The following is a 26,373-nucleotide window of genomic DNA, read 5'->3' on the forward strand; positions in this document are numbered from 1 at the left end:
TATTTTTCATCCACCCCTCTTTACTTGCTTTAGTGATTCAACAGCGGGGCTTCTCCTCTGGGGTGGCCTGAGCCTGCCAAACGATTCTCTCATTCCCTCGCTGTGAAAAAAAAAAAACGGAATAAATCGCACTTTCTTAGGCCGAAAGCCCCAATAACCCCCCGCGTCCCTTGTGATTTCCGTGAAATGGCTCTCAAGGAGACGGGTGAGTTCAGAAAGGCTCCAGACTGCTGGGCAACCAAAGATGCCAAGTAACCCAAAAAAGCTGAATAAAAACATAACAAAATGAAAATAAAAGAGAAATGCATGACATTTCATTAAATGGTAAGTACAATTTAACTGTCTCCACTCAACACGTTTGTAATAGCATGTATAGGGTGTATTTGGAAGATCTGCCTAGACTAAAAAAAAAAGAAATAAATAATGCTAATCAAGCTGATCTGCCAAAAATGGACTGCATGCCAGGACCTGCCTTTGGCTGTGCTCCAAAACTTTGAATTTGAATGAGCTATAGCATCTATTGCTATGGTAATGTAACATTCACCTCAGATTAGCATAACTAAATTGAAAGAGTCCTTCGTATTATGCACAAGTTTCAAGATGAATGCAAGGTGATGGCATCTCTTGCAATTTTTGTTGCATAGGCCTTCATTTTATCCCCCAGATAATTACCAGATGATTACCAAATGCACACTGAAATGCCTCTTCATTCAAAATAACCTTTAATTAATCTGCCACAACTGCTCTCATAATTGTTGAAATTTGTCTTGTCATAGATAGCCAGCACTGTGTTAGCCAGAATTAGCTCACTTTGTTAGTTCACTTGCAAATGCCAAAGAGTCAGCTATGGGCTCTAGTATGTGAAAACTTTCACAACTGCATGAATGAATGAATGAATAAATAAATAAATAAATGCAAACTTGTGTTTTTGTTGATTTAGTAGCTAACATATATCTCAGCAGCAAAGTCTCAATTGCTCTCAGTGCCGCTGACAAAGAAATTGATTAGCATTTTTTGAAGACTGAATAGTTTCTCAAGTTTTACTGATTTTGAAATTACTGTACTATGCCTTCTGGAGGCATTGGAACAGTGCTTTACCAATAAGGTGCTATGCTTTGAAGGTGAACTGTATACTATAGTGAATACCCAGCTTTCCTTGGAGGGCTGGACATGCATATGGCTTATGCAAACTTCCCAAAGTTGCGTCATCACTCTGAGTTGGCCCAGAGGACTGTCATTCCTTGTTGTGACCACAGAGAGAGTTTAACTGTGTGTACTCATGTGGGGCTGAGAGATAAAGACAGAGAAAGAAAGAGAGGGAGAGAGAGAGAGAGAGATGGTGGGAGAGAGAGAGAGAGAGAGAGAGAGTGGGGAGAGAGAGAGAGAGAGAGCAGGTATTTCATTTGGATTAAGCTAATTTTGCAGCAAGCTCTGGGGGCAAAACCTCTTTCAGCAGTCAGACTGAGAGTTCCCAACTGACAGAGTGAGAGTTCTTCACTGTGCAGAGCCAGCAGCTACTTGAGGAAAGTTTGGTCGCACACGTGCAACCATGTCCCACAGGTCTGCTGCCGGTTCAGATGCCTCTGGTAAAGGCAGGGGCTCCTCAAGAAATGGTTTGGAGAGGAGCGTCCCGCACAAGAATCTGAATGGCCTGGCTCCTCCGGAGAAAGTTGAGCTGAAGAAGAAAGTAACCCTGTTGAGAGGAATCTCGATCATTATTGGGACCATTATCGGAGCCGGGATTTTCGTCTCGCCCAAAGGAATTCTAAAACACTCAGGCAGCGTGGGAATGTCCCTGGTCGTTTGGTCTGCCTGCGGAGTCCTGTCCCTGTTTGGTAAGAACACAGCTGTTCAATACACTTTCTGTAAATCAGCCTCAGTGTGAAACTGACTTCTGTAGAGTAGCCAAAATCAAGACCAGAGCAACACTGTTTAAATGAATGTTCCCACTAACCCTATCCACCCCTTGAGCTGGGTCTGGAACACATGTTTTGATTTTTGCTAGGGCTTTAGATCGCAGTTTCTTTGATGGACCACTTTCTAATCTCTATGTCTGTACCATGAAATGCTACCCCAAATCCTCATAGCATATTTGCATGGGTTAAAGTAGGAATACGAGTAAATAAATTAATTGAATGTGAATATAAAGAGTACAGTACCCTTTATTGAACAACTGTACTGCAAATAAAAATAAAATAAAAATAATAAATAAATAAAAAACTGAAGCGCAATATGTCCATGCTGAAAGAAGATTACAAACAAGATTTATTAACATGAATGTAATTAATGTGCAGAACATGAATGCTATGAAAAATTATTAATAATTCATAATGGAGATACAAAATAAAGTAAAATTATGCTCTTTAATGGCCTGGTCAACAAGTTAAATTTAATGAGGTGGTTCAAAGAGGTGCTTTAGTTCTGACTTCTAGGCTCTTTCCTGTGCTGTCTCTCTCCCTACCATTGTTATGTACACAAAACATAAGTGATTAATGTAGTAAAATTGCTAGCTATGCCAAGATGTCAGTGATAGTCACAGGTCATAATTATTGTTTTTCAGCAGTGAAGTGGTTTCCAACTTGTAACATTTTGAGGACAGGTTGGCGCTTTGCACAGTGCCACTGTGACTGACATAATGTCTATCCCAGAGTGAAACAAAGTAGGTTTCGTGGAAAACTTGTATACAGTGAGACATCACTACATTATAATTGTGGTGACAGAAAATAACCAGTCAACCTGCCAGCAAGCTAAACTATGAAAAAGTTAGCTCACCCATTAGCTCTCACCAATGCTCATAGATGACAAATCAGTGATTCATTTTGCCATCTGTACAAATAATATAATATTTAATAATGACAGTGACATTTAAGTTTCATAAAATGGTGTAAGAGCTCTTATTAAAAGTGATGACCCGTGATGACACTGACAACTTATCCCACAAGACTAATTGAGCACACTGTTCTGAGAAGCATCAAGATTACCTGTTAACCGATGATCACTGGACTTCAAATACAACACAACACCTGCCATTCCTAACCTCAGGAACCCAACAACATAGGAGTAATTATCTTAACTGCTGTTCAACTACCAGTTAGCTTACTGCAAACAGTAATGGCTATCAATAAAAGGAAATGAAAACTAGCAAGTAAAACCAGCATGCAAACTTGCAATATGTAGCAAATACATGTACAAAGAAATACCTACTTACCGCACTAACATGTCTGCGGTAAGGAAACATGTAGATGTTAAATTCACTTGCTAGGGAGATGAGGGATAGGAACATCCTGAGAGATCAATTAAATATAATTTTAATTGCTATCGCATCCACTCAATGCTGGGTAGTGAAGTAACATAATTGGTAGATATGTTGGTGAGTTATGCATATTACAACATATATCATATGCTCTCTTGTCCATGAAACCCCTTGCATGAATGAGATCTGTTCACAGATCTTCCCTACCCAATAACCACAGGGAGGATACAGTTTGGGGAGATGATCTATCATTCATCCATTAAGATCCACTTTACATATAGATCATACTGACTTCTTCTTGTGACCCACTTTACTCTACCCACATTGTTCTGCTGTCCCTATTGTTTTAATACATAAAGAGATTTATTTTTGTTGTATTGCTGTGTGGTGTGTCCGTTTCATTTATACATGTACATTCTCTAAGCAAAGGAATTTGTACAGCGTAACTGTTACTGGCTCATGAAACTCAGATCGAATCTAATATGAATCAATATTCAGCAATTAAATGTCCTATTTCTTACCTCAAATGCTTTTTTAGAAACATATTTTAGTGGACTATTTAGGTAGAATATGAAGAGGCCGGCATGTTTCTCTGGTTTGAAAACCAATCTAGCCAGTCAAGTGCTGGCTGTATTCTGTCGTATCAAAAAATGAATGGATGAATTTGTGGGCGGCAACAATTTTCTGGCTGGGTATATTGATTGACATTTACAGTATATGACATAGTTGTTCCTAAAAATAGGTACTCTGACTCATGATTGGGCTAAAATGCAATGCAGAAAGAAAAATTCAAACACTAGAGGTCAGCAAAAAGTTTTTTTTTTTTTTCTACCAGTTGTTTTCTGCCAAAAGATAGTATTTTAGAAACAACGGCATGGATTAAAATGTTTCATTATAAAGTAGGCATTCAAACATGTTTTCAGCTAAAACATTGTAAACTAGAGTGCAATTACTCTTTAAAAAGAGGAGGGACACTGAATAATTTGTCTGTGTTTCCATATAAGGCATTAGCATGGGGCAGTATAGTGCAATGGTTAGGCAATATGGCTTGTAACGTAATGGTGGCAGGTTGAGATCCCAGACAGATCATTGCTGTTGTACCCTTGAACAAGAAGCTGTAGTATATATCTTCCTATTTAAGTGGGCACGGAGAAAAATGGTGTAACTCACTGTGGATAACAATGTCAGTTTAATACCAGTAATTAATAATGTTTAAAGGCATCAATGGTCCTGAGTGTGGAATGACTACATAACATTTTGTACACAGGTGCTATGACCATTGCTGTAATTAAGTAAAACATTTTCAGCATCACAATGTGTAGTTCATAAACAAATCAGTACCATGATCCATAACTTTAACTTCCTTTTAGCCTTTTAAATTAACATTAGAGTGGTCATTTATGGGATTTGTTTTTTTTCAAATTGAGGAAGGAAGTGAAACTGGTCAGTTTTTTCTTGGCAGGGGGGCTGACTGATACTGGCAGTGGGATTACTCAACAAAATTTCTAATTATTTCCCGACATTATGTGGAAAAAAATCCCCTCACCCCCACACGGTGCATTACTGGTAGTTTGCCATGGAATTGCCCTGTACTGTTTGCCTTGTGATAACACGCAGAAGTTTGGATTGAGGCACTACTGGAAACATTTACATCATTTGCAATTCATATGAAGAGCTCTGTGGAGAGCAGGGCCTCACTTAGGCAAATGATGATAAAGAAGCTGATTAGTTCTGAGAGTACTTATAGGGCACTTAGGGGTGTTTTCATAATTTCTGAAAAATGGCAATTATTTCAACTCGCAGTTATCACAGCAGCATGGGGGAGCATTATTTAAGATTTATTCAGTACATAATTTGGCTGGAATTTAGTTGTCAGTGTTTTTTCTTTTCTTTTTTTTCTTTTTTTTTAAATGTTTTTTGTTCAAATAAACCACACAGAAAATGTCGAGAAATGCATATCAAGCTTGCATCAATTAAGTGACATATTTGCTATCTTTCACACTTGCTTTGGATATTATGTCATTATGAGATATATTTGATTTTATAGTGTCTGTAATCTGTTGCTGCCCTTCTTGGTCAGGTCTCCCTTGAAAAGGAGTTTTTGGATCTTAGCAGGGCAAACCCGGTTAACTAAAGGTTATTAATGCAGAGATGTGGTGGAGCGTTCAGATGTAGGCTCCAGTTCTTAGCGCAGAGTCAGTGTGCACTTTTGTCCTTATCTGTTTGTATGTACAACGCAATGGGAAACCTGTCCAGGCTTGAGCAGGAAGAATGGCACTAATAACAGTGCAGGTTCCCAGCAACTCAAATAGAACAGACTGGTCATTTAGGGACACACATATTGGAAACATCCCTTAGATGTTAGTGTCCAACTTACCGTAATGGAATTCACGCATTCCTGTTTGGCTAGCCTGAGGCACAATGAAAACCTGCATGTTTTCTTTATCACCATTGAATGCATTATTATGTTTGACAAGGACCCATTTGATTGTGGCACAAAGTATTGAAAATGTAGGCCTTAGTCTTCTCCACTCACTGAGTTACATAAGGTGGCTGGCCTTGAAAGAAAATAAATAGATTTGGTAAATAAAAGCAATGTTTGTCCTCACCTTTGACCACAAAATTTCTCAAAGTAAAGTTCCCTAAAAAACAAAAAAGATATAATCACAAAGCATGGTATATGCAATCTAGACGTTTGGTGAAAAATTGGCTGGTTTTCATTGAAACGTGAAAGTTTTCTAAGACATAGCTAGGCTATATCGAATGACGATTGTGTATATTAGACTATGCTTTAAATGCTATGATGTCTGCCCAGTACAAAGAGTGAAATTCAAGTTCATGTCACACCCCTACCTCTTTCTCCTCACTGATTACCCTGTTCTCATATCTATCCTATATTTCTGTACCAAAGGGGAAAAAAAACCTCTCTGCCTTCCCTTCTACATGTCAATTCTATTGAGAAAGGATTTCCTATTGCTGGTGTGTTTTGGCAATCACACACCCTTTAATTACTACTTGGAATGGAATATTGGTCATTTACAAATCCAGGTGTTTTCTTCCTGCACTAATTGTAAGTCGCTTTGGATAAGAGCATCAGCTAAATGCTTAAAATGTAAATTAAAACATGTAAGAAACTGACAGACATAAGATGTTTACTGTAAAAAGTTACATGTGGCTTTAAAATGCAAACAACCATAAGAATACAGGGCCCGGTAACCAAATTTGTGCTAAAAGGGTATGCAAGTGAGGATAGATGCACGCAAGAGGTGAAGCCTGAGAGGGTATCTTACTGAACCACAGTCAGAGCTCAGCACATTTTTCCATGCACATTTGGCTCATAAAAAAGGAGCCATCTTGGTCAGAACTGACAGTACTCAGTGCCTAATCTTGTTTAATAGACAACTTGTTTAATTTGGTTTAATAGAGGACCGTTCAAAGTGGATAATTTCAAATGGGCAGACTCATTTAGTGAGCAGGATTTTATGGGACTTGCAGTTTACTTCCTTTTAGTCCCCTGTGAATGTGCTTGAGTTTGGACTGTTTAGCCAGAGACCTCTTCAAAGATAGATGCTATATCTGATAAAGGAGGCTTCAGGGAGTCAAGGGCCCCATAACAAGATATGACACTGGGCCCAGTAAATATGTCGATGACATTAACAATATTCAGTCTGGTACACTCTGTCTTAACAATCAATGTCCTAATATAACAGTCAAGTGAGTCAAGTTAGCTCGGGCAGTCTCAATGGTTAAGTAATTGTATGACAGGGTGTTTGAAATTATAGTACAATTTCACTACAGACAGGGCTGGGGGGTCTCAATTAAGAGGGTTCCATATATTTCTTTAAAAAGTTAAATATGGCTTTAAAATGCAAACAACCATAAGAATACAGGGCCCGGTAACCACATTTGTGCTAAAAGGGTGTGCAAGTGAGGATAGATGCACGCAAGAGGTGAAGGCTGAGGGGGTATCTTACTGAACCACAGTCAGAGCTCAGCACATTTTCCATGCACATTTGGCTCATAAAAAAGGAGCCATCTTGGTCAGAACTGACAGTACTCAATGCCTAATCTTGTTTAATAGACAACTTGTTTAATTTGGTTTAATAGACTACTGTTTCAAATGGGCCTGTTTCAAGTGGAAAATAATCCAAAATGCAGACTCATTTATTAGCAGGAAGTTTTATTTCCTGTTGTTTTATTGCACGGGTGTTTATTCTTTTCTATTTTCTTCAACTTTACAGTGGTAATTTAATGTCATATTTTACAGCTATTGCCTGGATTCATTTATTGTACTAATTGTACAAGTACTTTAATTTCAAGAGTTTTTCAGTATCTCTCACTTTTCATCTGTGTGTAAGACTCAGATATACTACAAATTCAAAGTAAATTTTTTTCTAGTGCCAGTATTTTTGTCAACTTGTCGACATGCCCTTAACTTAAGGTGACTTGCATTATATACTGTTGGCTAGAAAGCACCTCCCTGTATTGGAGATAAGGATACTGTATGCACAAGGTGAGTCTTGGGGCAAGAAAATGGTTAAGCATATGCACACCTGTATGTACAAATGAGTGGTGTACAAGTCAATAATTAACAACAGCTCTGAAAAGAACAGATACAGATTTACGAGAATGTTGTGTGATTCGAAATGTATTGCTTGCTGATGAAAATGATTTTGTAATTAAACAAAAACAATACATTTGTTAGAAATATATAATTAGAAATGTAACACTCATTAAGTATTATACATTAAATAAATAAATAATAATAATAATAATAACTGTTTTGATCAAATACACTTTTGCAACATAGCTTGATGGAGTGTACTTGATATTCAATATTTTCTGTGATTAAAATGCATATCAATAACATATATGTAAATCAATATGAATGTGCTTATCTCAATCAAACATGAGACCCTCACTTATCACAGGGCCCAATAACTAAACTTGTAGCTTAAAGGATGTGCAAGTGAAGCTAGATATGCTCATGGGCTAGAGCTTGTAAGGCTGGCTCGGGTCATAAAAACTGGGGTTAGGCAAGCATGTGCCTCATTTCTAGTCTGATGCAAACTTTTAATGTACCTAATTGTGAATTGTGTAACCCTATTGTGAAATTAGTGAAAGCAAATGCCCATATTACGTCAAAAGTTTTCCAAATTATTGTTATCAGCATATTACCTAATCATATTGAAATTTATAATCGGTCTTGAGGGTAAGACACTTGTTAGGCATGCCGCTCGCACTCCAAATCAGTGGCCAAAATGCAAGTATTTTTATTAATGCTTGATGCCTTCAACATAACCCTTTTCAGGGTTTTCTTTCTGTCATAAAGACCCATACTGGGCACTTTAAAGTTACCACAAAGTGACGCACAGCTTGTTTCCTATTGCCTCACCGCAGAGCTTCTCTTTCATAGCGAGGATAAGGGCTCTGACAATCAAGTGCATGAAAATCTCCGCAGGGAATCGTCCGGGGAAGAAAGGTGAAGTGGATCTGCGCAGCTCTTTTCCCCGCTGAGCGCTCTGTCAGAAGGCAGGTTATTATATTGCGCGTGCGAGCCGAGCTCCGGGGGGTGCAACCTCACAATGCGTCCCCGCTTCGCGAATAAACAACACGGACGCGTCGCGACATTCTCCGCAGGCGGGGCGGACCGCGCCGCCGCGGAGGCCCGGGCTTCAGAAACCGGTGTCCTTTCATCGCTCCGCAGGTGGTGGGGGTGGGGGGTGGGGAAAGAAGCGAATGCTCTTTGCTTTGGTGGAGCCGGCCACTTAAATTGACCCGAATTGAAATTCCGGCTGACGGGCTGCTCGGCTTTTAACTGGCGGAGGCGCTGTTGTCCGCGAGCCCCCCGCCACGACCGCCCGCGAACGGCCGCGCGGAGCCCCGAGATTGTTTTGATTCGATTTCAGATTCGTCGTGGCGCGCGGACCCCTCGCGCTCCGCCCTATCTGGGTTTTGGAGACTAATCTGGGGATGCGCTCGACCTCTCGCCGCCTATTTTCGTCTCTGCCAACGAGACAGCAGGGGTGAACCCGAGCAGACTGAGCTTAAATGCCAAAACTAACAGATCAAAAGTTCTTCAGCCTTATTCTCGGAGCGCAAATTCCAATTCATTCTTGTTCCATCTTCTTCTTTTAGAGTCCCTCTATTCTCGCATAGCCAGACCTATCTCCACACTTTCGTTTCAGCGCTGTGCCAGCGCTGGAGAAAGGTCTGGCTCAGCCCGTTATCATAGGGGGAAAAAAAAAACGCTCTGGGTTGTTTGTATTTCTTTAAACCAATCACAATCGTCTTGGACGGCGCTAAGCCCAGGATGCAGCGACGGTGCCCTTGCAAAAATGGTAACACGCAGATAGCAGAAGGGGAGGAGAATTCCGACTGAAATAGTCAGCCAATGGCAGGCTTATACCCACGGTCTATATCCGGTGAGTCAGACTACAGTCTCACAAACATTTAACTCCGAGGGAATTACATCTCTGAAGCCTGCACGATGCACATATGTCCATACTCAAATCTTTTACGTGTAATGCATTAATCCCATACAACAGCAATGTGACTGAGCACTGTTTTTTTCATGTTGTAATGTACATGCAATGAATGTATAAGAAACTACATAATGGATGATGAGAAAGTTGGTTAATGCCATGCAAAACTCATGTGTGTGGGCACATGTCTGTAGCCCATGGCGATCAGTCGCCATGGGCTAGGGAAACCAGTCTAACTAGTTTAAGCAGCCATTAAGAAAATGTGTGGGAGGGAATACATGTAGTAAGAACATATGCGTATATAGGAGACTGGGTCAACATCATTGTTGAGTCCCCGGTAGAAATGTGTCTGCTTTTTGAGTTTTGTACTCAAAAAGTGAAGTACTGTTTAGTCAGAGACCTCTTCAAAGATATTACACCTGATCAAGGAGGCTTCAGGGAGTCAAGGGCCCCATAACAAGATGCGACACTGGGACCTGTAAATATGTTGATGGCATTAATAATATTCAGTCTGGTACATTTTTTCCTAATGTCCTAAAAGTGAGTCAAGTTAGCTCATGCAGTCTCAATGTTTAAGAAATGGCGGGGTGTTTGAAATTGGAATACAGGGCTAGGGGGGTCTGACCCCCCCCCCCCCCCCCACCACCCGTAATTCACACCCAGGTCCTATCAATCCAGCCATTTTTGGGACCCGTCCAGTTTGGGGTCCCCTGAATCATTCCCACCAAATTACTGCCATCCCTATCAGGGAGAGTTGGTGACAAGCACATTTAAGTACAAATGGCACAGGGTGTTTGATAAAAATGATATGAAGAGAAGGCACACACACATATATACCTAGTTCCAGTAAGCAGCACTGGAGTTTGAGCAAATTTGAGCCAAAGTTCACGCATTGATTCTTTTTCATTAATGTTGGTGTTCTGCCATGAAGGCTGACATTCTCTGAGATTCAAGGCCATGAAATGACGTGTAAAAACACACAGACACACACACACACACACGCACACACACTTTTCCCTGTTTGGGCAGTAGTCTACCAAGAAGTAACTTTGACAATACTACAGTTGATGGCTCTCCGTGGGCATCATTTTCAGCCTTTCAGATATAAGTGGACATTGGGGCTCTCAGAAAATGAAAATCTGAAGTTCACATGTCTATAGTCATAACTTCACGCACCAGTTCTTTCCTGCCAATCCTTTTGCATTCACATCACTCATCAGGGACGGAGTGTGGCACAGTGGGTAAGGAACCGCGCTTGTAACCGAAAGGTCGCAGGTTCGATTCCCGGGTAAGGACACTGCCGTTGTACCCTTGAGCAAGGTACTTAACCTGCATTGCTTCAGTATATATCCAGCTGTATAAATGGATAAAATGTAAAGTGCTATGTAAAAAGTGCTATGTAAAAAAAAAGTTGTGTAAGTCGCTCTGGATAAGAGCGTCTGCTAAAATGCCTGTAATGTAATGTAATGTAATTTCATTTTGTTTCATTGATTTGCAGTCCGTGATGTTACAGTGTTTCAAGGTTAACTGTTGTGATCTTTTAAGGCATTTCTTGAATACACATATACTGTTAATTTTTCCCATTTGTTTTATAGGAGCCTTGTCTTATGCAGAACTTGGAACATGTATTAAGAAATCTGGTGGTCATTACACCTATGTGCTTGAAGCCTTTGGTCCACGAATGGCATTTATGATGGTGTGGACAGATATAATTGCAATAAGGTAAGCAAACCCCATCTAATCTTGATTATAGAAGTGACTATATCTCTATGTTTTTTTTTTTTTTTCTGGCACTCTCCGTATAGTAATATAGAGTGTTGAATAAGTTAAGAGCTTTGTAATGCACTGTGTAACATAAAAATAAAAATAATGGATTTTATTCAGGAACTAAAATGTGCTGACTAGCGTAGGCTAACGGTATTTTCTTTTCAGACCTGCTGCTACAGCAGTCATATCCCTGGCGTTCGGACGCTACATTTTGGAGCCAATATTCATGCCATGCCATGTGCCCGAGGTCGCAGGGAAACTAATCACGGCCGTCGGAATAAGTAAGAAACAAAATGCTTTAAGTTCATCCACTGAAAGAACTGGCTGTAATCAATAGCTGGTATTGTCTTATGCAGCCTGAAGAAGGTCAGTTAACCAAAACTGAAATTATTATGCATGTGCTCTAATAATTATATTTAGTAATGGTCAATAAAGGGAAAATATGTCAAATAATGCGCAGAATTTGAAATAAATAAATAAATTACAAAACTCAAAATCAATTTGTGCAATTTTCAATTCTCTCTTGACTTGCACACCACTGATTTGTACGTACTGATTCGTCCTTAACCTTGAATAGTGATATCACTGGATGCAAATTACATAACACTTTACATTTGCCAGTCGCTTTGGATGAATAACACTTATTAAAATAATCTGAGGCATAAAATGTAAGCTGTTATTTTCAGACTGAAGGACACACTGCAATTCAGAACAACCACATCTTGACCTCACTCTCTTGGGATAAAATAGCATCACAATTACCAGGGACTTGGTACCAGGGTGGCTTTGTTTGCTAGCAAGCAACCAGTCACAGCTGGCTACCTTGTTGCTGACTGCACAACTCAAATTATCTGTGATAGAAAATGTAACATAAAAGAGGTAAGTCCAGTGTTCTTGTCTCAGTAAGACTGTTTTTGCAACACGCTGGACGCTAATAGTACTGTAAGTACTACTGTGTAAAATCACCGCTCTCTGTTTAAGGCTGTAAGACTTCTTTAATACATGCAAAGAGAAAGATAAATCTCTACACTTAGGAGTGCAAAACATATCTGGGGGAGGAGACATGCAATCTATTTATGTAGTACGTCTGCTTGTATTAAAGTAAAAGTATCTTTTTAAATTCCCCTGCGCTGTGGTAGGAGAAAAATAAGGGTGTTACAGACAGTTCAAAAGGCCACTTACTGTTAGCGCAGGAGGATAAACCATAAATGTCCCACTTATTAGCAAAAATATAACTTAAACCCACATATTGTGGTCACATATGCCATACTTGATCAAAAGAACAGTGCTTTTTTCCCTTATTTGACTCTTTAAACAAAAAGCAAAAGCAAATACTCATATTTAAATTCCACAGTAAAGTAGTATGTACACATGGCTTACATTGTGTTTTGAAGTTATACATACAGTTGTTAAGGTTTACATTCACCGAGGCTAAAGATATTCAAACTCAGTTTTTCACCACTCTGCACATATCTTGTTACTATAAATTTCCTTTGGCAAGTCAATTAGGGCATCTACTTTGTTCACATTAGAGGTAATTTTTAAACAATTGATTAGACAGGTTTATTTCAGCTTTAATTCTCTATATCAGAATTCCAGTGGGTCAAAAGTTTCCATACACCAAGTTGACTGTCTCTTTATACAGTCTGGAAGATTCCAGAAATTGATGCAATGACTTTTTAGAAGCTTCTGATTGGCCAGCTGTCATAATTAGGAGTTAATGGCAACTGTGGCTGTATTTACATTTAGAGCTACTGCCTTTTTGGCCTTGATACCTCGGGTAAATCTGATGTTTTTATTGGTTGATTTATGTAAAATTACCAATGAAGAGACATATTCTTTGTGGACTATGAACATTTGTGGCAGGAAAAAGAGGAAGAAGAAGGAGAAAATGAGAAATACCCTCAGTTTGAGGCTTTAGTGTGTGGACGTGTGAAGTTGTTCATGAATTGTTGAAATTGCATCAGAATGTACAGAAATTAATGTTTTTAAGGGCTGAGAGTCTGTGGCTGTTGCGGTTACTTCTGTGGGGAACCCTAAAAAGTGCCAAACTCTCTGTGCTGTATAGGTATGGGGCATGCCGCCCTGCCAAGGCGTAACTTGGCTGGATGGCATACCTGCTATCCCAATATATAGAGCGTGTGCACTAATCAACCTGCTTGACTTATATTTGCAGCCATGGTTATGTCCTTGAACAGCATGAGCGTGAGCTGGACTGCACGGATCCAGGTCTTTCTGACCATCAGTAAGCTAACAGCTATCACCCTCATAATTGTACCTGGGATGGTCCAGCTCTTCAAAGGTAAATGATGCAGACAAAATTGAGAGAAGCACGAATGCTACGTTAATTGTGAGCACTTCTGAAATCCTGCATAGCTCTGCCTGACACGCCCTCCCACCCACATTTTCCTGCCCCCCAAGATTTTTTCACATAAAACGGTCTTATCCGATTGCCAAACCTCCGGCCCCATGTCTAATCACGTAGAGTGGAAAACTAAGCTTCCGTACATTCGCTGTTTGGTTTTTAGAAAGGCAGTTTTATTTTCCTTTTGATTCACTGTACAGTATCGAATGAGGTTTGTACCTGTTCGACACTCACTATTGGTGATGTTCACCACCAAGGACTGTTTTTTTTTTTCTCAATCCATGACTAAAGCCTATTTCAGATTTTTTTTGTTAGTTACTGTTTATTATGATTATAAGACTATCATTCTTAATGAGTCCATTACACCGGAAACATAAACGATGGAATGACATTAATATGTCCTGGGTATGGGTATTATTGGTATATGTTGTGGGATTATGAATCATGCTCACTACAATCACTGGCTATAATGGAAAAATGCATGCGCTGCCATATATTTTTACATCAAAGGTATACATTTTCAATTGCTTGCTTTATTTTTCATACCTACTTTACCTTTAATATATCATTTAAAAAAACGATGGGCTTTTTTCTGTTTGACAAATAATTTTTAATGGTTCTGTTAAATACGATATAAATATTTTCCTCCTATTTCAATGCAGGTGAAACTCAAAACTTTGAAAATGCCTTCAGTCTTGACAGTATTAAGATTACAAGTCTTCCCCTCGCCTTTTACTCTGGAATGTATGCCTATGCTGGATGGTACGTACAAATGTTTGATCACAGAAAAACTCCAATAAGTAAGCCGAGGCACTATTATGTTGTAGACCTGCAAATTAAGCAGAATGTTGTTGACAGCACAATGCAAAGGTAATTTTGCAGCTTGCTGAAAGGATTGAATAAAATACAAGCATTTGTTTTACAAGGAAAAAATAATACATCATTTGAGCGCAGTTTAAACCTGTCTATAAAAGGAGGAAGCACATTACATTCACAACATGCTGACCACTGGCTACAATTGTATATCTACCACAAATATGAATCAAAAGTCATTCAACTGAAATGCACACAACTTTGATTTCTAGGCTGTTTTGTCCTATTATGTATTGATGGATGCATTGATGGATTGATTTATTGATTGATGTTTTTATTAAATTGTCTCTTGTAATGTGTGCATTATATTTTTAAGCTATCATTTCATATCAAGGACAAAGTGTCACTTATTTTACTGAATAAAGGCCACCACCCAGCATATGACATGCATCAACCTAAGTCTTAACATTTTTACTGTTACTTATGTTACAGGTTTTATCTGAATTTTGTAATTGAAGAAGTGGACAATCCAAAAAGGTATGTGCTAACAAGGATGCTTACAGATTTACTAGCTTGCCTGAGATCTATCTTAACTTTGACATACAAATAAATTACATATAAATTTTTTTCAGTAATTACATTTAAAAGTGTTTATTTCTGCTTGCATTGACGTGAAGAGGCAAATATATATAGCCATATTAGCTTGTGTGACCCCTATTGGGACAGAGAAGGCAGATGTCTTCTATTAAATGGTGAACAGGATGACAGATTTATCAATCAGACAAAATTACAATAACACCCAACTAGCAAAATATCAGGAGCAGAGGATATTTGCAGAAGTTCAGGCAAAAGCTAACACAACACCAGATGCTATTTACATTTCTCTAGTCTGTGCCAGTTATAGTTTTCTACCTGAACTATGACAGTTATTTATTCAAATCAAAGCGTGACCTTTTTTATATCCACAAGTAATGAAGGAGAGGTTGATTTCACATTTCTGGACTGCTTTTTCTAAAATTGATGAAAGTTAAATAAGTACCTAACAACAATATCCTCGTATAAGGCACAGCATGGTAATTAATATGCTCTACATTGCTCTATATTGTTTTCATAAAATTAACGAATGCATAAAATATGAAATAAAATGTAATGTTATCCGTAATGAGACATGCATACTATAAGAAAAATGTCTTTTTACCAAACATTATGAAGCTGATTGTATGTGTTTGTCTGTGTGTGTGTATGTGTGTGTGTGTGTCCTATGATGATATTATTATATTCCATAAAACCTATTACATGCAGAAAATCACATTCCTGTTTAGTAGGTTCTATCAATGTAGCCACATAACCAATAAGTTGTCTTTCATTCTTTTCTATTAGCAATTATCAGTCTTTCTCTATGCTTTTCTTTCACTCTAACCAGCTGTATACCGCTCTATCACTGTACCTCTCATTACAGGTTTTTCTTTGTTTGTTGTTTTGTTTTGTTTGTTTCTTAGAGATGATTTAGGTTGTGCTTCTGCCCATTTTGGACAATGGAAACTGGTGAGCCATATAGTCCAAAACAAATATCCAGGTTTGCCAATAGTGCTCATGCTGGCTGACATCAGTTGATTACAGACCTGGGTCGACTACGTATTTGTTTTGGATTCAAATACTTTCCTGTGCTCTATTAATCTTGCCTGGTGCAATTGAGCCTGCCAACATGACCAGAAGGCAGGGTTTGCACTTTTTGAGAGTATTGCATTGGTTCCAATACACCAGACAAGATCAGTAAAGTCTGGTTGATTCCCACATTTCCGAACCGTTTACCACCACGGATTCAAACCCAAACAAAGCCAAAAAGTGTCTGCTGTGGCAGAGCACAGTTGACCTTGTCCAGCTAGGGTTGAGATCAGTGGGCCAGGGGTTTCTTGGGCTACAGTGACAGTAGTTCCTCCCTCTGAAGTGAACCACAATTAAGTTTCACTTCTTTATTCACTCAAGCAAGTTGTGCTGAAACGCCGGAAATCTTTTCAAAGCACATGTGCCGCGTAAGCACAAATAAGCTGCATCCACTGAGTGATGGGCGTAAGATGCCATTCCATTGGGACACATCATAACAATGGCGGCGTAAATAAGAAGTTCTTATCACCCTTTGATATTTTTTAAAGAGTGAGCCATTTCCCTCGTAGATTACTCCACCTTACTCAATCATGCACTAGATTATCACATGGTTTATTTTTACTGTATGACCGTGTCTGTGGAGAAAAACCACACAGCCTGATGAATAGATAATAGTGTATAAAAAATTATAGCAGTGCAAACTAATGACATTGGATTAATATGTGGATTAAGTGGATGCCTTCGAAAGTTCATGGAAGGGACATAGAGTTAAACAGTTAATTAGTTAACACAAGGCTAAGCACACATCCTCCTTTTCTTTTCTTTTTTTTTTTTTTGGACTGAACATATACGTCTAGGCAGGATTTCTAAATTCTTAAAATGTCTGGTTAGGTTTTTTTCATAGACTGTATGTAAACAAACACACACACACACACACACACACACACACACACACACACACACACACACACACACACACACACATATATATATATATATATATATATATATATATATATATATATATATATATATATAAATGGGCACCTGAATTTAATTCAAGTATTTATGTGAAACAGTCTTAGTTGCTCAATTCACAGTACTTACTGACCAGGAAATTGAAAAGTCATTACATTAATTCATTACAGTGAATTAGTTTTTCACTTCTACCTCCGTTCCCCACATTCATTTTCTAATATTATTTGCCTTTTTCTTGGCTTTCTTCTGTTCTTACATTGCTCTGTCCTGTACCCATAATATATACTGTACAGTAGCACTGGGAAGCACAGATTATTTTCATGACCATATTTGTGTTTGATTTTTTTTTTTTTTTAAACATAATGCATATTCTGAATAATCATTAGCAAAGATGCAAGTCTGATCTGTTGCCTACTTTCATTAATAGGACTGTTCCTCTGGCCATATGCATCTCCATGACTATTGTCACCTTCGGCTATGTGCTGACTAATGTGGCCTATTACACTGTAATGTCAGCAGAGGAGCTGCTTGCTTCAGAAGCAGTTGCTGTGGTAAGTTCCATTTATATGCAGTGATCATTGGCCATTGAGAAAGTTTGGTCTTTTCTTTAGAGTTCTTGGAACCATCATCATCTTGCAAGTTCTTGGATCAATGTTGCCACATTTTGGATGTCACAATAAAAATCCTGGAAATGCTGACACAATATTTATTAAATTACGTATGGCAACGTACATCATGGCAATGGAGATCCATTCTATGTCAACCTGTCAGGCAACAGTGTGGTATTCATGTATTCATAATTTAATTTGTGTAAGATAGGGCTAAAATATAGCAACAGACATTGATAGAATGTCATAATTGTTTTTTTTTTTTTTTTTAATCACTTTATTTTAATTAATGGATCACCATTTAATTATAATAACCCATTTAGAACATTAACAGCACAAAACTAGTGCAAGTGAATGTAGTAGGTTTATTATAACAAACCACATAAAGATTTATTGTAAGGATGGCACAGAGGTAATTTCAGATGTTTAATGTGAAATGTATTTACAGAAAATAAATCCATCATGCGATCACCACCATCTCTTTCAGCTCAAAGCAATGCTATTGCCAATGCTATTATATATTTATTTGTATGATCTGGGGCATTCACATGTTTCAGGCAACAGAGAGTTCACAGGAAACACTACTTACTTGTTTTGGCATGATCATGCAAAGCAAATCCATATTCCGTTGATTTCATTAACACGTTTAGATGAAAAACCAGCAAGAATTGTTTACTTGCTCACACAATGTTCTTATAAAATAATGTGATGAACTACAATGTGCTTCTGCAATTAAGTAGAAATTATAAAAGAAAGAAAGTATAAACAAAGAAAATAGTAAAAGCACAACAGCTGCTCTATAAAAAACACTGGCTTTGTTCCATCTACAATAACTGCAATGCATTGTCACCTCATTGCCATGGTTTTGTGTTTTGTAAGGGGGGGAAAATAAAACATAGGTCAAGGCACGTCAATGTTTGATGGAGTATGAGATCGTTCAACTGAAATTAATTTTGTTTTTTGTTTTTTTGACAGACCTTTGCGGATAAAATAATGGGAAACTTTTCAATGGCGGTCCCAATATTTGTGGGCTTATCCTGCCTTGGCTCACTGAACGGTGGCCTGTTTGCTGTTTCCAGGTACGCTTCCATAATGTCATCTACAGTACTAGACCGGTCAACAGTCTTATAGTATACAGGTAGTAAACAAAGCTAGAGTCATGGGGTGAATTGCTCTTCCACTGTATTGGGTGCACCCATACCCTAAAGTGATTAATTAAAAAAAAAGTCATGCAAAGTAATTACACATTGAATTATACTAATAATGATTGCTTTGCAAACTTAGGAAGAGCAGTCAGTCTACAGTTATGTTATATATTTTAGCAATACAGGTGCAACTAGATTCTGTTCTTGCATTTAGTTTGTGCGCGCATGCACACACACACACACACACACACACACGGTCACACACATAAGACACAACCTTCGTGTCTTGCTACTTGCTGGCACGCTACCTTTTTAATTTTGTTCACTGTCTGCATGCCCCCTCATGCGTTAAGTTGTCGTTTATTGATTTTCAAAAGCCCAAGCTGATTTCACTTCCATCCCCTCAGCTCAGTTTTGATCAAATGTCACTCTTTAAGGGGCATTTCACAGCTCTGTGCAGAAAGTGTGAATATCCCCCCCCCCCCCCTCACCACCCCTTCCTCACTTCCTCCCTCTGTAAACAACTCTTTTCCATTAGGGCATTTCACGTGGCCTCACGGGAAGGTCATCTTCCCGAAATCCTCTCCATGATCCACATCCGTCGACACACGCCCCTTCCCGCCGTATTTGTCCTGGCAAGTAGCAAAAACAAGCGAAACCTTGATTAACTTCCACGGCTATGTTTCATTTTGAATCATTTTTGCTCAATGAATACATTCTTAATTCAACAAACACTTCCCTGTGCCTCATGCCTCTAGTGTTAAATCCAATCTCATAAAAAACACGTTTTCAACGTACAAAAAATGCCAAGTTACTCACGCATACAAGACCAGTCCAGGCCTGCCATTAAAAGTATTGATATCAAAATGACGCCGAGTTACGGTACTACAAACAATATAGGCTATCTTGCCTCACCGAAATTAAATAAGTATGTATTCCAAAGTAATGTTACCCAATATTTCCTCAATTTTTTTCAAGTCACTTGGCCCTGTGTTTTTTAATCTTACCATTTTACAATGTCATGCAAACTTTGTGTCAAATCAAAGTGCCAAATATTTCGAATTGCCTTATGGTACACATTGAAATTCATGTAGAAAACTGCTGGTGAGTAACTGCAGGAAGCATATTTCTCCAGAAAACATATGTTTATACTTGCTTCTCAACTGAATTTCAGTAAATGTACAAGTTATTGTATATTTGCTACATACAAGAAGTACTGCATGTAAAATACATATTGTACATGCATAAATAGAGAACTTCTTTATCCCCATGGGGACATTTCCCTGGCAGCATGTTACATTCACATTTACGAACACACATTTATACCAAGAGACATACTTCACACAACAGAAAGGCTGGGCAGCGAAATACATACATACCAATACAAATTGGACATATACACGCCTGTTCAATCAGTCTTGACTGTGAGAAAGCCGTCCACACATATGTTTGGCCTGCCCATGTACTGCACGCTTATATACACACAGGGCCAAGTGATTTGAAAGAATTGAGGAAATATTGGGTAGCATTGCTTTGGAATACATCTTATTTAATTTAGGTGAGGCAAGATAGCCTATATTAATACTTTTAATGGCAGGCCTGGACTGGTCTTGTATGCGTGAGTAACTTGGCATTTTTGTATGTTGAAAACGTGTTTTTTATGAGATATCATTTCTTTTTGCAAAGCGTTTTATTATGAGAGTGATAAATGCGAAGTGACCCTGTAAGAAACGATTGTGGATTATGGCTATCCTTGTGTGAATTTGTACAGTCTGATGAGCGTGTACTGTTTAGCAGTTTCGGTTTGCTATATATGTAAAACAGTGGCTGTGACAAAGGGTGCGGTGGCGTAAGTGTAAACGCAACAGAATCGCAGGTGTAATATGGCCAGTGTATGTACTCACGGATTTTACGGCCATCCAACGAGCCTTGATTGAGATAAGAAAACGCAAAATCCCCTTAGTTTGGGGCTTTATTGTGTGGACATGTGAAGTTGTTTATGAAATCTGTCTGTTGAAATGGGGTCAGAATGTACAGAATTTAATGTTTTTAAGGGCTGAGTGTCTGTGGCTGTTGTGGTTATTTCTGTGGGGAACCCTGAAAAGTGCCAGTGCTGTATAGGTATGGGGCATGCCCCCGCCAAGGCGTAACTTGGCGGGATGGCATACCTGCCATCCCAATAATAGATTAAGAATGAACGCACAATTTTGAGGACTGCAAATTTTATATTAAAGGCGCAGGCACAATCGGGCATGTTCTATCATGTTCTATTTATGAGGTAGAACCTCATTAGGTGTGAGCGCAGGGAAATAATAGCAGTGACACTATCATCCATTTCAAAGGAACATGGAAAACATCTTGCTTGGCCAGTGCTCAGTCACGTGACCACCACACACCTTCGATTCATAGCTGAGCCATTGGCATCTCCATTTCAATACCAAAATGATTAAGGATGTGTGATGTATTCAAATGAATACTACTCCAAATGATGTGCCATAGAACTTCAATTAGTGTCCTTGGTGTTTAATAGATGGCAATAAGCCACTGTGTTTGCTGGAGGTTAGCTGTTGCTTGAGACTGCCCTCTACATGTTTCTCTCTTACCACTTCACATGATTCTAACATTAGGCTACTGGTATTGGATCAGTATCTTACTGCAGGTTTCCATAGTCAAATTTGATGAAATTATCATAACCCACATACAACACTGTAAAAAGAGAGAAGAAAAGACAAAAAGTTATCTGCCAGTGTGGTAAGAAAAATGTACTTGATCATATTTCTGAAATCCAATACTAAGATTGTCAGGGTTCTGTGTCTTCCCCTTGTTGTTCCTGGTTGGGCCGCCAGATGGCAGCACCTCTGCTTTGTGTCTTGTTTAATTGTTTTATTGTTTCCAATTATTCCATTATTAGGTGCTTATTGTCTTGTGTTCCCTTCCCTCTCTGTGGCCTGATTGTTCATTGTGCCCTCCTGTGTCTCGTCTGCGTCAAATCTATTTAAGTCTCCATTTTCCCTGACTCAGGTGCTGGATCCTTGCGTGTTTGTTGCCTGCCTGTGGCCTGTCTGCTTGTTTGTTGCCCGTTGCCTGTTTCCTGCTTCTTGCCCTTTGTCTGCCCTTGGTCTGTCGCCTGCCCGTTGCTCGTTGCCTGTTCCTCGCCTACTCTGTTCTCTGTGTTTTTTGGGAATTTTATATTTTTGTTTTCCTGCATTTTTTGAGGGTTTTCTTTGTAATAACCACCCTGCAAGGCGTTCTGTTCCCTTTGTTCCCCTTTATTTTTTAGTAAAGTCTTTGTTCTTTCTACCCTTTGGAGTTTTGTATTTTTGCATTCTGCATTTGAGTCCATTCCCGCGCCCTCACCTGACAAAGATAAGGGAAATCATCTCAGTGGTAAAATGCTACATAGCAACCGGAAAATGATATTAAAAAGTCTGAATTTATTAAAATAATTTAAATAGTACACAGCAATATGTACTCTTAAACAGTACATATGGTCCCCATTGGATTCATGTGTACTCTCTTAGAGTTTTATTAACACTGGATGTTTCACTGTGTGTATTCATGCAATGTAATTTATTTAATTTGTGCAATGTGAGTTTTAGTTGATTGGACTGTAGGACACGTTATATTTTTGCCCTTTCCATCTGTGCACTTGTTTGGTGTCTATACCAAAGTGCCTCACTGCTGCTTTGTCCAGCCTTTCTTCAGCATGTTTGATCTCCTTTGAATTCAATAGCAAATCCCCCACCGTGTAAGCTAGCTACCAATGGGTTAGCTGTGCTGGTGTGAGATATTGACAAAGCTTGGCTGTTACCACAGTGACATTCTACATATTATTAATGACACTGGCTTTTATTTAAAATGTAACATGTTTGTTCCTGGCCATTAATAAAGCATGACTTGTCAAAGACCCTAATAGAGATTGTACAGTATGTATGCAAACTAAAAATAGAATAACCCATTATTTTATTAGCCCCTGCCAAACTTGTGAAAATATGTTCATGAAGAAGTCTTTTTATTGTATAAACCTGTGAAATCACTTGACATTGATTGCATGTGTATGCCGCTTCTCCTGTTCACGCTGGGTTTTCTGTCTCCTCTTTACAGTATCCAATCACAATTATAGTACTGTTCTTAGGGGACATCTACAGCCTGCTGAACTTCCTGAGCTTTGTGCGCTGGCTCAACATTGGAATCGCAGTTTCCGGGCTCATTTATCTGCGCTACACACGTCCTAAAATGCACCGTCCCTTTAAGGTATCTACCGCATTCATTTATTTACCGACCTTCGATATACGCATCATTTTAAGATGTATATTTTCAGTATCTGGGGGAAGCACATGCTGTGCTCACTGAAGTATGGTAAAAAAAATAAACCAGTTGAGCCCTTAATAGAAAGTCAAGTTTAATTAGCACATTTTTTTGACAAAAAATCTCAAAAGAAAATGAGCTTGTTAGCACACTGAAACAAGCATAAATAAGCGGTGGACCACCATTGATTATAATAAGTTAATTTTTTTTTTCATATTTCATATCACATAAAAAAAATGTACATCTGTCTACATCTACTCCACGGAGATATTCTTACATTTTAAGATTTTAGTTTCCTTTTTAGAACCATTATGTTTATTTAGAAATGTTCACGCCAGCCAAAATATGTGTGATGATTATGTCCTCTGACAGCTTGTAATAATGAGTTTGAGTTTTCTTGCATCATCTGAACAGTGTTAAACAATGTATTTGTAGAGCTCTGAAAACCTTCAGTTTTCTGAAAATGTATAAAAAAGAAGAGGATTCATTGTTTTCCCTTTCATTGACTGGGATTCAGCAACATTCGTCCTTTACTTTGACAATTAACAATTACAACGTTAATTGTCAAAGTTGTCAACAAACTTTTCTGAGAATCACTAAGATAATTATGAAGAAAAAAGGGTAATTCTTCCATTTTGTCAACTTGTTGATTGAATTCCAGACTTTGTATTGGAAAGGTACAAAAAAGAATTAAAAATTTGTGTATATTTGATTCACTTGATTCACTGTGTCATACAAGATGAAAGTACTGTCCGTCAATAATCCTCAATCAAGACTAGTTTTGCTGCATGTAGTATTAGAGCTTTGTGTTAGAGTTTTATGGAGCGTTTTAAATTTTTTTTCTTTCCTTTTTTATAAGGTTCCTCTGTTCATGCCAGTCGTCTTCTCCTTCACCTGCTTCTTCATGGTCTTTCTTTCGCTATATTCGGACCCATTTAACACTGGCATTGGGTTTGTCATCTTCTTGACTGGCATTCCAGCGTACTACATCTTCATTGAGTTCAATGCGAAGCCCAAATGGCTACAGAAATTCTTTGGTAAGATTTACATTTTTAAGTAGCTATACCAGGGGTCTCAAACCCCAGTCCTGGAGGGTTGCTATGTCTGTTGCTTTTATGGTAAAATTTGTCTTAGCCTCTACTTTTCCTACCCCTGTGGCAAAATTTAAGTTTCTAACACTGACCATAAAACTGCAATGGATGATAAATTGGTTTGAGAACCTGTGAAGTACAGTTGCTGGGTTTCCCTGTATGTGTGCCTATGACTGGGTTGAATATATACTCTCAGAAATAAGGTACACAAGGGTACAAATTCTGTACAAGTACAAAACTGTACCTCTAAAGGTACTAGTGACAAGTGATTGTACCATTAGGTACTGAATGGTACCTTTTTTCTGGTAAAGGTATAGTTGTGTACCTTCAAGGGGTACTGCCACAGTGACAAGCGATTGTACCTTTTAGATACTGAACAGTTCCCTTTTTTCTGAGAGTGTAAAGAAAAAAATAGAATGTCAAACCAACTATTTCTGAACTGTTAACACTTCCCTTAAGTAATAGGCAATTATACAATGAAAAAGAATGAGACCCAATGGATTCAACACATCTTCAATAATGTTAATCAAAAGATGTGTTAACATTAAAATCAAACTCTTTACCCAGGATTAGCGTTGTGCCATTTTAGGCCACTAATGCACTCATGTCATATTATTGTTTTTATAATTTAGTAAAAAATGAATATAGATATTAAAGATATCATGGTTTCATAAGGAATAGCATGTATTTAGGGTGTGCTGACCTTGCTATAGTTATAGTCTTAGCTGTATCCATCATCTGTGTCATTATTTAGAGAAATAGTTTTGTGGTAGGAAAAAAAAAAAAACGGAATAGTTTTTTTTTTGTGCACTATGACCACTTGAATTTCTCTATTTTGGGATAATATAAGTTTACCTCGACCTTGTCCTAATTTCCGGATTCCCAGGGCAGGTTGAGCCAAGCTTTTAGAAATGAAAAGAATACAGAACATAATGATGACAAGCAACATATCTCTTTGATTTAACCAATTCCACCCACTGATGCCTAATGGCCTGTCCCTTAGATTGTCGTTAAGGTTGTCAGGCTTGCTAGGATAGATGGAAATATTCTTTTGATATTATAAGATATACAGAGCTGGTAGGTGGTCATATGACCAATGGACTGGTATGTCTGTGCATGTATAATCAAGACAATATGACTAGAGAAGACATGTCTGATCCACTTCATCTTCATCTAATTATAAATGGCATTTTTTCATTCTAGGCACAACAGAAATATATTTGCGTATATGTGTGTGTGTGTATGTGCGTGTTAGTTCTTATGAATAACCAAATTTTTTTCTGGTATTACAGCTTCAATGAGCAGGTCCTTGCAAATCCTCCTGGAGGTTGTCCCACCTGAACACTGAAGACTGTCATGAGCAGCAGTGAATTTGGTTAAACAATACAAAGTAGTTTTGTTGTTTGACCGATGGTCATAGTGCACGTCAGAATAACATTGTTTGCTTGTATATTTAGAACTCAGATAAGATCTAATGGTGTGACACATCTTATTTGACATCAGTGACAAGAGCGATTAATGTTTCTGAATTTGAACTGTGGTGTGTGGTGATAAGGGAACAATTCACTGAAACTTTTTTCATAAAAAGAGGCTTTTACAAGTAGAATTTTGAAAGAGTTTGTCAGAGTGCATTTTATTTTTCAAGCATGCACTTGAATAAACCTTGCTTTACATTTGCAGAAAACACTTAATTGGATTCCCCAAATGAAGGATATGTCAGATTTCCTTGCACTGATTATATTGTGTTTACATATTTAGGGAAAATGTAGATGTTGCGAATTTATTGTATATATTTTTGTTGTCCTTCGATATGGCAAATAAAGAAAATGAACAGAAACTGTGATCGTGTTTCAAGATTTTTTTTTAATTGGCAGCTGAAAGTAACAAGTTATATACCTCAATAAACAATGAAATAATAAAATATAATAAAATAAATAAACACACATACACACACA

The 26,373-nt window shown here is 38.2% G+C and overlaps 1 protein-coding gene across 1 annotated transcript; it reads left to right on the forward strand.

Annotated features, from left to right (window-relative positions):
• The first annotated feature begins 1,360 nt into the window (after positions 1 to 1,360).
• slc7a11 (solute carrier family 7 member 11) lies at positions 1,361 to 26,261 on the forward strand. The gene is made up of 12 exons (XM_064344324.1): positions 1,361 to 1,835; positions 11,334 to 11,460; positions 11,671 to 11,786; positions 13,682 to 13,807; positions 14,533 to 14,632; positions 15,176 to 15,220; positions 17,694 to 17,817; positions 18,850 to 18,953; positions 19,558 to 19,654; positions 23,124 to 23,273; positions 24,187 to 24,364; positions 25,711 to 26,261. Exons 1-12 carry the CDS (start codon positions 1,550 to 1,552, stop codon positions 25,764 to 25,766), a joined length of 1,509 nt encoding a protein of 502 aa, XP_064200394.1. The 5' UTR covers positions 1,361 to 1,549; the 3' UTR covers positions 25,767 to 26,261.
• The last annotated feature ends 112 nt before the right edge of the window (positions 26,262 to 26,373 follow it).

This window comes from Anguilla rostrata, chromosome 7 (assembly GCF_018555375.3).
Source record: "Anguilla rostrata isolate EN2019 chromosome 7, ASM1855537v3, whole genome shotgun sequence".
NCBI classification, from domain to species: Eukaryota; Metazoa; Chordata; class Actinopteri; order Anguilliformes; family Anguillidae; genus Anguilla; species Anguilla rostrata.